We start from the raw sequence: 12,972 nt of genomic DNA on the forward strand, positions 1-12,972 counted from the left end.
AGTTTCTAAGGTAAAAGCCTGATTCAAGTAGTAGAGGCTTCAGAGATGACGTCAAAGAGGAGGTGGCCTTTGAGCTGAGCTTTGGAAAGATAAGGTGCATGCCAGCTAGATAAGTTAAGGAAGAAACTTTCCAAGCACAGCAAAGGCATGAAAAAAAGACACAGAGACTTGAAACACACCTGCTTTCCAGAAAATTGCCATTTTGAAATCAACACAGGCTGCATTTTTCTATTGAATTCCTGGGTTTTGCTGTAATTATGACTTTTATGTTTTGTGTATAAATAAGTGCTAAAAAGACCCTTTTTCTACTAACGTCTAAGTGTTATTTTTTACTCTTAGAACGATTCCATGTCCACTCTGGGACACATGCTTAAATAAATGGTCATTGGTTAGAAACTAAGTCCCAGATCCCCATGTCTGAAAGCTCCAGAGACACAATTCACACTACATCCTAGAATTACATGTTGTGACAACCTTAACTGAAAACCTCATACATTTCCTGAGATACACACACACACACACACACACACACACTCCACACACACATACTTTCACAGACCTCAGTTTCTAATAAACAGCCCAGACCTTTCCCGCACCATCTCAAGCATTCTAAAATAGAATTTTTCAAAGTCCAACTATATTGAGCACTAGCTAAAAATGCAGTTAATTACAGTGCACATTGTATAATTATGCAAAATACCCCCTCAAAAACGATCTTCATTAGGGACTAATTCCAGATTTCTCTCTGTCAACAAAGTAGTACAGTATAGGCTTGTATTTGTGGTTGTTTTTGTATCTCAGCTTTCAGACGTCCTTGCATTAGGACACAGTAAAAAACAGGTAGTCATGGTGGAAATAGCAAATCTCTACAGCTGAGTCCTGCCTTCCTCAAAGCTCACAAAGTTCTTTATATCATGATGGGTACAGGAGAACTGATGATTATCTTTCTAACCTATTGGGGTTCATCAGTTAAGTGAGAGTTTCAAAACATGGACATTGAAGAATGGAGTGCTGATATGAGGAGACCCAAAATTTTTCCACTGGAATTTATCAAAATAATGCCCATATTCTTCTCCTTTCTCTGCGGTCTTCAAGTATTGCACTTGTATTTCCTCTAGTTCTTTAGCTTTTATAAAGCAATTTTTCATTATCTTTTTCTTATTTGATTTCTGCAACAAGACTGTGAGATATGTCTCACGTTAACACTCCATTTTACAGATGAGGATGCTAAAGCTCCAAGAAACTGCATAATATGGTGGCACTCTGTAAGACCAATTGAGATATTTTGCTTCTGAATTCCATACATTGTCACCCTTCCATACAGTGTGAAATCTCAGCTTCCTTGTGTTTTATCCAGTACATTTCAGCTATTCCATACCACCTGTCAAATTAATACAAGCAGAAACATCTATATAGCATTAACTGTGCACTAAGCCCAGTTTTAGGAGTTCTGTGAACATTAAACTGAATCTTCTGAACATCCATCGAGACACTGAAACACAAGTTCACTATGTGACCTTGAAGAAATCACTCACCATCTTTGAACCTTCCTCCTCTCCTATGTAAATTGAGTAGCTTGAGTTAGAACACAGACAGCAAGCAGATTTTAACCAAGATCCCAACTCTGACCAACGGGTAATAGCTGCCAGAAGAATTGTATTGAGAAGCATTAAGGCCAGGCTAAGGCCCAGCAGTAATGTGGGCAATGATCAATCTGTAGTGCCTTCCAAAGGCATGGAATGGGGGAGTGACCCCATATGCTACATATTTGCCATTTATGAACCCAATGAGCTCTAAGCCCTTTCTTAGAGCTAACATTCTGTGCTTCTAAAAACATAATTTATTCTTAAAAATCATCAAATGCAGGCACTGAACACTAAACTTAGAACATTAAATATACTACCACTGGGCTTCCCATCCCCCCCTCTTTTCTAGTTTCCAAAAATTCCTAAAGAACACCAAGTTGCTGTTCTCTACCATGAGAACATAAGAGGGTCTCCCTCTGAGTCCCTTTTACTGTGACTTGCTTCCAGTTTAGAGTCTCATAGAGACTGTTAACAGAGGCCTCTACTCTCCCACAGCTGCAGCTGTCTGCACCCAGCACTGTGCCGCTCTCCCACTTCCAGCCATGCATTTGCCAAAACAAGACCAAGTAATAGTTTGTACCTTTTTGTCAGCTGTTATTTCTAAGTGCCAACACCTCCTGATCAAAAAATAGAAAAACTACTAAGGATGACTATGGTATGGAGATGACACAGCAGCATTAAAAATTTAAAAAAAAACAGTTGGTGTTTACAGATGGAACACCTTCTGGCCTCCCAGTGACTCTGCCCTGGGTTCAGCTCCTATCTCTGCCACCCATGCTTTGTTCATTTGTAAGGTCTGCCCCTATATCCCAGCCCCATCAGAAAAGTCTCCATCTCTTGTCATATACTCAATGAGGAGTCAAAAAAAAGATATGGTTTTAAATCTTGACTCCACTACTTCCTAACTGAGTAAACAAGCTCCATTGACATCTCTGAGCCTCAACTTCTTCATCTGTAAAGTGGGGATCATCAGAGCGCCTACCTCAACAGAAATGACTGAAAAATAGAAAGCAATGGATGTGAAAGCACTTTATGGCCATACAGGCATGAATTCTCTTTCCTTCATTGCTGTAACTTTTTTTCCTCCTCCTCTTAGTCTCCTTCACATTACCCATAGGGCTTTTCATTTCTGAACATGAAAGTAAAAATTGGTTTAAGGTGCTGAGATCACAGCTATGACATAATCTCATATACCACAACTCCCCTGCAGGCTTCCTAACATAGTAGCTGACTGTCACAGGGTCTTTAGAAGTGGGATGGGCCTGGACAGAAGGATGCTTCCACTGAGATCTGCAGTCTTCCTGCTCTGATCAAGAACCAGTGCCTTTTGTAAGTCAGAAAGTAAACCCAAAAGCAATGCATAAACAAAAGAACTACAGAACTCTCTAACAAAGTTAGTCAAAGCTATGTTGCTTTGTCCTAGTTTTCTGAATCACAAATGAAACATACTGTCACCAAATATCTTATTTAAGGTTTGCCTTTAGAATATCCCATCAGAATAATTTGTAAGGACATTGGGAAAAGATTCCTATGGGAACATGACGTGTTATATTTATTTAGAGAAAACCACACTTCCCAAAGCGAAAGCATACAGACCGAAACACAAAGAAAAAACTATCTTTGGCCTCATTACTCATCCCATTTCCTACCACTAAAATCAGAATGCAAATTCATTGACATTTTTCTCTATGTTAAGCACTGGGTATGCCATGGTAAGTGAAACCCAATCTTTGCCTTTATGGAGTTCCCAGTCTAGTAGAGAGGCATAAGTATCCCCTGATGTTTAAAACCTTCGTTATCCTATCCTCAGGATTCTCCTCTCACATATTATTGGTCAGTCCATAAAGATTTCCCTGTGATGTTACAGTCAAACACTGCAGTACTAGTCTGCCATATTTCAAGCCCCAAAGCTGTACTTTGTCCCCTAAAGCATTTTTACACTTAATCTTCTGAGTTCCTATGACCTCTACATATCTCAGGCTTTAGGTACTGTGGATCTTAGCAATCAATCACCTTCATTATTTTTTGACCTAGACTGTAAATTTCAGCTATTTAGTTTATTAAAAGGGAATCATATTTTCCTGAATTAAAAAAAAAAAAAGTGTATCTGACTCCTCACATATCAAACCCCTGCCCAGATGTGGAAAAACCCCTGAACTTTCTTGGAGCAGCCATGAGTAGATGTCACTGAGAAAGACCTTCAAGGAACATTCTCCATGCCATGAGGAAATAGCTTAGCCTAGCAGGGCCTTTCTCAGAGTAAACCTGCTTAAGGATGAAGAAAGATGTGACTTGGGCCCGGCACCATTTCTCACACTTGAAAAAGTAAGACAATCTCACCCTACCCCATCCCAGCTACCTGGTCTCCAAGGAAGTCATCTGTACTTCACAAGTTTTCCATATATTTCCTAATTTCCCCCAAATTAGTCGTCATCATCAGAACTGTTCATTGTATTAACTCTTTTTATGAAATTAACTCACCTTTTCTGGTGCTGTGTCTGTTAAAGGAGGAGCACATTGACAGATGGAATGTGTTTCAAGGGGTTGAGTAGATAAAGCAATGAGTTGCATTGCCCTTTGGTTTCAGGAAATACTACCACCTATGACACTCCTCTATGTAACAGCATACAGGGAGTCCTTTCCAATATCCCTAAACTACTTCCCTACCAAAACACAGTCAGTCCTGGGCCGATTGCAAAAAGAGTATATCCTCTGGGTTCACAGCTGAATCAGGCTAATCTTGTACCCAGTCCATCAACTGGGTAAAATAGATGTTTGAAAAAAATAATTGCCTAAAACCAATTAACTTTCTATGGTTATTTGTTGACCAGAGGCCCACTGTCAATCAGAAGACTTGTAGTAAATGTCTTTGGCAAAGCTGTCTTTTACTACATTGTCTTCTTTAGTTCCCTTCCCAAAGTTTTAAGTAGCAATTCTAATCAGAGATTTAGGGTCCTCCTCAATTTTTTTTTTTTTTATCTTCTTGAACTGACCCAGCGTTTTCCTGATGAATTAACATTAGAATAAAATCTTCAGTGTCCTGTGGTATATGCTGATGAAGGTTTTGTGACATAAATGAACCAACCAGACACTTGTTTTTGAACAATGTGCTTCTTTGGAAAATAAAAGAGAAAGTGAAATAAAAGACCCAGAAATTCTGATAATGTGGCAACAAACTACTGGAAGGACCCTCTGCTTGTACTGAATGGTTTCATTTTAACTATAAGTAATAGGGGCTCCACTTCTCAGTGTCAGACAGAAGGCATTCTCATAGGTCACTGTCCTGCTGAACTGCAGGTAACTAGTCTCCAGGCATTACTGACAGTTATGACCATTGAGAACCTGATACCATAACAGTGCTAAAGAGTTTTATGAGGATGAAGAGATTTTTGGAATGGCTCAAGGAGAGAGGGCAAGGAAAATGAACCCTGAACTGTGTCTGTTTCCTGTGCTTCAGAGCAGGGCTTGTAGCTGTGATATGTGGTATATGACTGATTGTTAGTTCACTGTCATTCTCCTTTCTTCTCTTCTCAGGAGGGCAAGAAGACTTCATTCTTTCTTATGAGCCTGTCACAAGGCAGGAAAGTAAGTTTCCCAGCATGCTCTGGTTCCTGATTTCCAGGCCATATCAGGTGACACCATTATAGGAGCCAAAGAGTGAAGGACTAAGGACTATAAATCTGCTTAATACTCACTTGTCCCCAGACCAGACTCTTTGGCACGAACAACTTCCCTGCTAGGTATGGGCAGTGACAGCTCCCAGGAGATGAAGCAGCCCTCCAGATGAGTGGTCCTAAGTGGAAGGAATCACTAAAAAGCCCCACCTCCAGGACAAATGCATAAAATCTCCTGGGAGACTCTTGTCAGCTCAGTATTGAGAAGGGCTCTCTAGCACACCTGTCCTAAAATACAAGCCACCCTCTGAGCTGCTCCAGAAGCCTGCATCTTTTTCTGGGAGGCATTTATATAGACACTAATGGCTATTGACAAGGACATTGCAGAGAAAATTCAAGCATCAGAGGAGTTGTACCAAACGGACTTTAGAGTTCCTTCTAAACTCATGTTACAAAGGAATCGGAAAAACCTCAGCAGAGAATAGACAGCATTTTGAGCTGAGGGAAAGATATAAAAACATAAGGTGTCATTATACTAACAATTACTTCTTAAAGTCATTATCTAAACAATGGCCAAACAGCTGCTTTGGAATCTTTTTTCTCCCACTCAATTGACTAAATTCAGTAGTTGTTTTGACATTGTGTAGGCATAACATAAGAGTAAGCAAAACCCCCTCCAAATGTTTCTTTTCTTCAATAGACACTGCAGTTGCTTTTCCCTATTGGTAAATTCCAGAAAATAAACACAGCCAACATATCGAGTGTTCTACAAGGCTGTATGGGCAACTTATCCAATGAAGTAACACCGTCAGCAGTTCTGTTTGGCAGTATTGCCTTCAGATTCACCCATGTAGGGCAGTTGTGCCGTCTTGACCAAGTCTTTCTCCTCATTTGCCTCTTCCCTTCCCTCTCTGCAGTAAACTATACCCGGCCAGTAATTATCCTGGGCCCCATGAAGGATCGGATCAATGACGACTTGATATCTGAATTCCCTGACAAATTTGGCTCCTGTGTGCCTCGTAAGTATTGTGTCTCTTTTTGCTAGAAGAAAGGCTCCCCTCCTTTCAAGATGATAAATGTAATTCTGTTCCTCCAATGATCTCCAGTGATTCAGATACTATCAGTTATCTATTATCCAAACATCTTTTTTTTCCATCTGAGCACTTTATTTAATTTTCTCTGCTTAACACTTTTCATCAGTGCTGCCATGTATTGTTCCTTATTTAGTAGAGTATAATAAGTTCTCCAAACTGACTGTGGTCCCCCAGAAAGCAGAATGAATCCTTTCTCTGTAACTCCCATAGCCTTTAAATAGCATAGAATTGCTTATAGGCATTAATATTTCTTTATAAATTGATTGAAATGCCACTGAAGCATCTTTTCCCATAGAATAAGAGAGACCAGAAACAAAGCCACGTATTAAAATCATCTCAGGATGACTTAGGGCCATGTGTCAATCACAAAACAAAACAGCCTTTTCCATGGGTAATTTCCAAGTGCTAGGATTTGAGCAGATGAAGACAAGAAAGCATATAAAATTTTAATCTACCTTCTAGGCCATCACAGACTTTAATCTGCTTTCTTGTCCTCATGGACAATCATCGGATCTCTTGGTCCCTCGGAGTGTAGCCCCATAAGAGTCTATCTGCTCTATCTTCCATGCACACCACACTTTCCCATTCACCCCCTACTCATTGCATTACATAAAAATGTGTATTGGACTTCTGCTTCTGTGTATGTGTGGCAGTATGTGTGAGTGTGTTTAAACAGACCACCCCCCTTCCACAGGGAATTTCAGTTTATTAGATAACTGAGCTCTTAAATCTGATCCCAAAAAATATTTTTTTTATTATACGTTTTTTAAGCTTTGTGCTTTAAAGTGTCTCTTACATTTCAGCACTGCAGATGTTACCCAGAATACCTAAGAATAGTAGGAGTCATGTGTGTGCAAGTATGGAGACACAAGGGAATTATATCTCATGAAACTGTTCCCAGCAAGGACTCAGATCCTGCCATACAGCCTATCTCGAGAAAGACTCCAGACAGAAATGTTCAGTCAAATCCTACTCCATTTAGCCTCCAGTGTGTTCCTCCATTTTGGAAAGAAAAAAACGAGACAGTCCTTAATTATCATTTCCAATTTCCCTCCACCTTACACTCTTTCTTTAGTTTTAAATAAATAGTGTAATAACACAATTTAATGATACTCAATATATATTCATTGTACAAAACCTGGAAAATGCTAAAAAGAAAGTTAAAAGAGAAAATTTAAAGCATAAAGATTTTCACAGAGTATCCAGAGATAACATTATTGTTAATATTTTCATAGATTTTCACCTATTCCTTCTTTCTATACACATATTTTCTACTTTGTTTGGGTGCATGTTGGATATATACATATTTTTGGCTTAACATTATTTAAAATTTTATGGTAATATTTTAAATAATTATTACATCATAATCATTCCTCATTTATGGGTATTTTGGGTTGTCTCTCCTTTTCACTATTATGAAATATAATTAAGGTATAATTATAATTATGTTATAATTATTTATAATTTATAAATAAATATAATGAACATCTTTAAGGGTAAAACTTTATCTGAAGCTTTGATAATTTTTTGAGATAGATTAGGAAGAGAATATCTGAGTCAAAGATTGGAAATATTTTAACATCTTTTATTTATACTGAGAAGATTGTTTTCCCTTGTTCTTACTAAGAAATTTAGTCACCTCTATGGTTAGAGTTGAGACTTTTAGTCCACCTTAACTGTGGTGATCCCATTTTACATCTTTCACATCCCAAAATAAATTTTTACTGTTTGTCCATTTTTTTTCCTCCTATTTATATGACACATTTTCTTGCTTTTTTGCTTCTCCTGTAATCTTTTATTGTGTCCTGTACATTGTGACACTATGTTATTGAGAGTCTGGATTTAGTTATCTTTATTTATAGGATATTATGTTTTTGTTCTGGCTGATAATAACTTACTGGCAAATCAGCTTCTTCAATTATGACTTGGTTTTACACTTTGTGAAGGTGGGTCTAGAATAAATCTAGAGTAACCTTCTAAATTATAGCGTTTCCACTCAGTCGGTTAAGCGTCTTGAATTTTGGCTCAGGTCATGATCTCGGGTCATGAAACCCAGCCCCACATCGGGCTCCATGCTGGATGTGGAACTTGCCCCTCCCTACAACCTCACTCTCTAAATAAAACAAAATAAGACAAAATAAAATAAAATGTTAAATTGTAGCCTTTCGGTACTCAACCAAATGCACAGTTCTAACTGAACTCTAGTGTCTCCTAGCACTAAAAAACCTTTACACCCTCCAGCTGTAAATGAAAGTAGAGTGAATATAGAGTTCCCATCATGTGTTTCTCCATTCTCAAAATCACAGCCCTGTGCTGCTGGTCGTCTGATGTGTGACAGCAGCTGTTCCCTACACTTTGTCTAGTTTTATAGTTGCTTACCGTGGGAAGCTGACTGCTACCTGTCACTATGTCATGGTCCTCCATATTACATATTTTTGTATATCTATGTTGAGGGTATGGTGAAGAAAATGGGTGTAAAGGACATTTATGAATATAAATTACCTTAATTGTATTATTTTTGTCTTATAAAGATACTACGAGGCCAAAGCGTGACTATGAGGTGGATGGCAGAGACTATCACTTTGTCATTTCCAGAGAACAAATGGAGAAAGATATCCAAGAGCACAAGTTTATAGAAGCTGGCCAGTACAATGACAACTTATATGGAACCAGTGTGCAGTCTGTGAGATTTGTAGCAGAAAGGGTACGTCCACCAATCATCTTATACCTCCTCTAAAGAAGGTTCCCAGGTGGCAAGCTGCATTTTTGGTCTCCACTCTCTCTTGATTGCAGTTGTAAATTTTGATTATTCCTTTTAAGACTTCCAAGCAGAGAATGACTTTAGAGCAAGGTCATTAATCTTTGTTCTAATCTCAATAAAGCATGCTGACTGACTTGTGGGGAGAAGGGGGTTATAAACCTAAAGGCAATTAACAGCTTGAAGTTTATAGAGATTCACTTTGTCCTTGACTCACTTATCTTTGGCCCCAGTAAACAACATTGAATTTATTAAGGAAGCTTTATTACTCTTGGTTGTTTAAATCAGCATCCTCAGTTCTTTTTATTAGCAGGAGTTACATTTTATTTCCCTGAAAACTTGGGACCCTTATAGTGAGGGGTAGCCAGATGAAGAGGGGTAGGGCCTAGCTTATAGCTGGCAGAAATTCCAACTTAGAGGAGGTGTGAATACTGCCATTCCCTTCCCATCGATCATTTCAAGGGCACAGAAAAGAAGAGAATGTTCAAGAGAGAACGAAAAAAAAAGAGAGAGAGAGAGAACAGGATAGGAAGGCTCTTGGGTGTGCCTCTAAGATCTGCCTATAGAGAGATCCTAATCTGTCAACACAGAAGACCCAATTTCATGGGAGAAAAGAAAAGAAAAGAGTTAAGAGTCAATCATATTTGTTATATAATTAATATTTATTGGGTTGATTTGATGTGACTTGACACAACCTTTTGATGTACTGGTAAAAAGTTAAAGAAATTTTAATGTCTACCTGAGAATACAATAAGCTGCATCTCTCGCTCTCCCTCAAAAATTAGCTATATATATCTATGAGCTATATCATATTGTTTCTAATCAGTTTCCTGGATGATTGCATCTATTCTCTCCTTTGAACATGTAAATACAACCTTTGTTAACTTGAAACGTTCTGGCCAGTGAATAATCAAGCAGCATGTAGACATTCTGGTTAGCTGTTACATTTCACAGAGAGCAAGCTTGGAATTTATTACTTATGTGATACAGGGCTTGAACCATCTTAGTTGGTTCAAGTATTTGCTGGAGTCTCTTTGTTTTCACATGGGTATTAAAGGAAGTTTTTAATCCTCTATTATTGATTTAGGACTGTTACTATCTGTACAATATGCCTTTTCTCTTCTAAAGTTCTTCTGGCCTCAGGGTAATGAGGCCATCTCTCTCCGGGAGTTAGAATATGATGTCTGCCAAATGTATCTACTTTTCCTAAAATACTTCACAAAGCAACTCCTTGCTCTGAGCACTCATTGCAGTAGAAGCCAAGTTAAATGAGGTGTGCTATATGTAATAGAGTTTTCATTTAACAAACAAGAAATTTACATTCACTGTGCATACACTCAGCACTTAAGATGTAATATTGAAGGTAACTCTTTTTGTGTCTGTCCTGAGCTATACTAGACTGAGCATATCCAGGGCAGGATACATATAAGCACTCAGCAAATGTTTATGAAATTGGTCCAAATTCACGTGATTCACATCATTCCTCCAGACTTAACATTGGTCAGGGTGAGACAATGAGGTTTCTATTTATTCCAGCCAATGATACTGTCAGTGCTCAAGACTTGAGTTTGAGTTCTTCTAACACTGAGATTTTGAGCAAGTTACTTATTATTTCTAAATCTTAGTCTTATCTTCCATACATTGTGGCTTATAATACCTACCTCATAGATTTGGGGATTTCTTGTTGACAGTTGTCTTCAGAGATGTTTTCTGAGAGCTTCATGAATGTGGACCCAATCATATCATATAAGGCTATGTATCTTTGTGCAAAACGTCAGGTATTTACTTAAGAAAATTAAGCTAATGTAAAATCTCTATCCCAGTGGCAGGCCCTTAGTAAGGGAGTAATAAATATGAGTTATCAAAAGCATTCAGGGATGACCCTGAATATCAACCTTTATTTATGCTTTGCAATGATACTTTTCCAACCTTTAGAAATTCAGTATCCCTTACCTTCCTCTAAAACATGCTTACTTTTTTTGTTTTGCTTTTGTTTGTTTGTTTGTTTGTTTGTTTTGGTTGGGTTATGATCATTCTTTCTGGATTAACTCCATATTTTTCTTCTCTTTCTACCAGGGCAAACACTGTATACTTGACGTGTCAGGAAATGCTATCAAGCGGTTACAAGTTGCCCAGCTCTATCCCATTGCCATCTTCATTAAGCCCAAATCTCTGGAACCTCTGATGTAAGTGGAGGGCACAGGAGGCTGTCTTCCAGCTGCCTGTTCCATGTGACACAGCAAATTGCTGACAGCTCTTTGTCATAAGTGCTTATAAGTCAGAAGTGCCATTATTTATTTTTTTAAGCATTTCCTTTTTGAAAAAATATATGAAAGTCTTTTGAACCACTAGAGACATAATGTCAGTAATTCCCTAACATGTCTTCACTAATGTTTCTTGATTTTTATGTTCATTTCACAAGTTAGTGTGTATGTGTGTGATTTGTTCTGTTTTGTTTTGTTTTGTTTTGTTTTATTGTTTCGAAGGTAGGTTGTTTTGTTTGGTTTTCAATGATAGGAAGCAATCATCTTTGCTTACCTCTTTCTTGTGAAAGCAGTTCCATTAGTAAATCTTTTAAAATGTGTGGGTTTTTGTAGAGGGAACAGACAATATCCAAGACTCTTTGTATTGACATTTCATTTAGTTCTAGCATAGAATTCTTCTGTTCCTTAATTAGAACCTCATGTATGTAGAACACTATTCTTAATAGGGAGTTTTCTTAGTGACATGGCAGTAGCACATCTGTAACTTACACCAATAGCTCCATACCAGTGCACATTTATGAATAAGGCAAAAACTTGGATTTTTTGTTGTTCTTTTTTTTTTTTTTTTTCAGAGGGCTGGGAAAATATCTTCCTTCAAATTCATTAAACAAATTGGGCAAATATTTACAACCAGTCTATAAAGTAACACATTTTCAGTGGCAGTTTGATAGAAATTGTTGACATTGCTTTCTAGACAACTCCCTTACACACATGAGGCTACAGTAGCCAAAAGGGTAGCAGACCAAAGAGGCTATAGCAGGCACTTGACAACCAGTTGGGCTAGATTTGGTTTTTCTCTTTGCCTCTGATCAGTATGTCACCTCAGGCAAGTTATTTGACGGCCCTAAGATTTAGTTCCTCTCCTCAAAACTAGGCACATTAATAATACATACCTCACAGCTGGTATAAAGGTTAAACATGATCACGAATACAAAGCTCCCCATATGGTCTTTAGCGTATATAAACACTCAATAAGTAGTAGCTACTATAACTCTAAAAAATTTCAAGTTACTTCATTGTTAAAGGAGTGAAACTATTTTATCATTACAAAACACAAAAACTACCTTTTCCAAGAGGTCACAAGAGATAATGCTAGTGTGTCTATTGTAAGAGCTTTGCTAAAATGTGCCTCCATTTGGGCCTTGAGATTTAGAGCATTTGACAGGGTGCAGAAGTGAACTCCAGAGTACTGGAAAATAGTGTGCATGGGAAAACCAAAGAAAAGGAAATTGCTTAATCCCAGAGGTGAAACAATTACTTGCAGAGGTATCAGCCAACTGTTCCACATCTTCTGTATGAGTGGAGAAATAGAGCAAGCTGCAGTAGCTAAAGAGTTGCAACCTAAAAGAATTAAGTTACACAGTCTCTGGGGAAATTGCCAGAGAGGTGTCTTAAAAGCAGAATCCATTCCCATAAATAAAAGATGGACAAAGGTTCTTACTAGGATGAAAAAATAAAATCGAGAGGTCACTGACAGTACTTTCCACCCCAAGATTTTAGGTTTTTAGATGTTAAATTATAACATCAAGAGTTTTGCCCATGGTTAGCCCATGGAGAAATATGAATTGATGATAAAATACTGGTTCCTGATATTATTATCCCTGATAGCATGCTTTAAATCTCTCCTCATATAGGATACAGTGTTGGGTAGTGCAC

At 38.0% G+C, this 12,972-nt stretch overlaps 1 protein-coding gene and 1 long non-coding RNA gene across 34 annotated transcripts in view; one reads left to right on the forward strand and one right to left on the reverse strand.

Annotated features, from left to right (window-relative positions):
• The window catches only part of LOC125753268 (uncharacterized), a 38,469-nt gene extending 26,779 nt beyond the window's left edge, over positions 1-11,690 (reverse strand). The window contains exon 1 of the long non-coding RNA XR_007404668.1: positions 11,591-11,690. This is a non-coding gene — a long non-coding RNA (uncharacterized LOC125753268). The remainder of the gene's footprint in view (positions 1-11,590) is intronic.
• The window catches only part of DLG2 (discs large MAGUK scaffold protein 2), a 1,976,108-nt gene that overhangs the window by 1,952,452 nt on the left and 10,684 nt on the right, over positions 1-12,972 (forward strand). For all 33 annotated transcript variants that reach the window (XM_049098993.1, XM_025419434.3, XM_025419437.3 and 30 more), the window contains 4 exons: positions 5,121-5,171; positions 6,118-6,219; positions 8,826-8,998; positions 11,129-11,238. In XM_049098993.1, coding sequence (XP_048954950.1) covers positions 5,121-5,171; positions 6,118-6,219; positions 8,826-8,998; positions 11,129-11,238 — 436 coding nt within the window. The remainder of the gene's footprint in view (positions 1-5,120; positions 5,172-6,117; positions 6,220-8,825; positions 8,999-11,128; positions 11,239-12,972) is intronic.

Source organism: Canis lupus, chromosome 21 (genome assembly GCF_003254725.2).
Source record: "Canis lupus dingo isolate Sandy chromosome 21, ASM325472v2, whole genome shotgun sequence".
Lineage (NCBI taxonomy): Eukaryota > Metazoa > Chordata > Mammalia > Carnivora > Canidae > Canis > Canis lupus.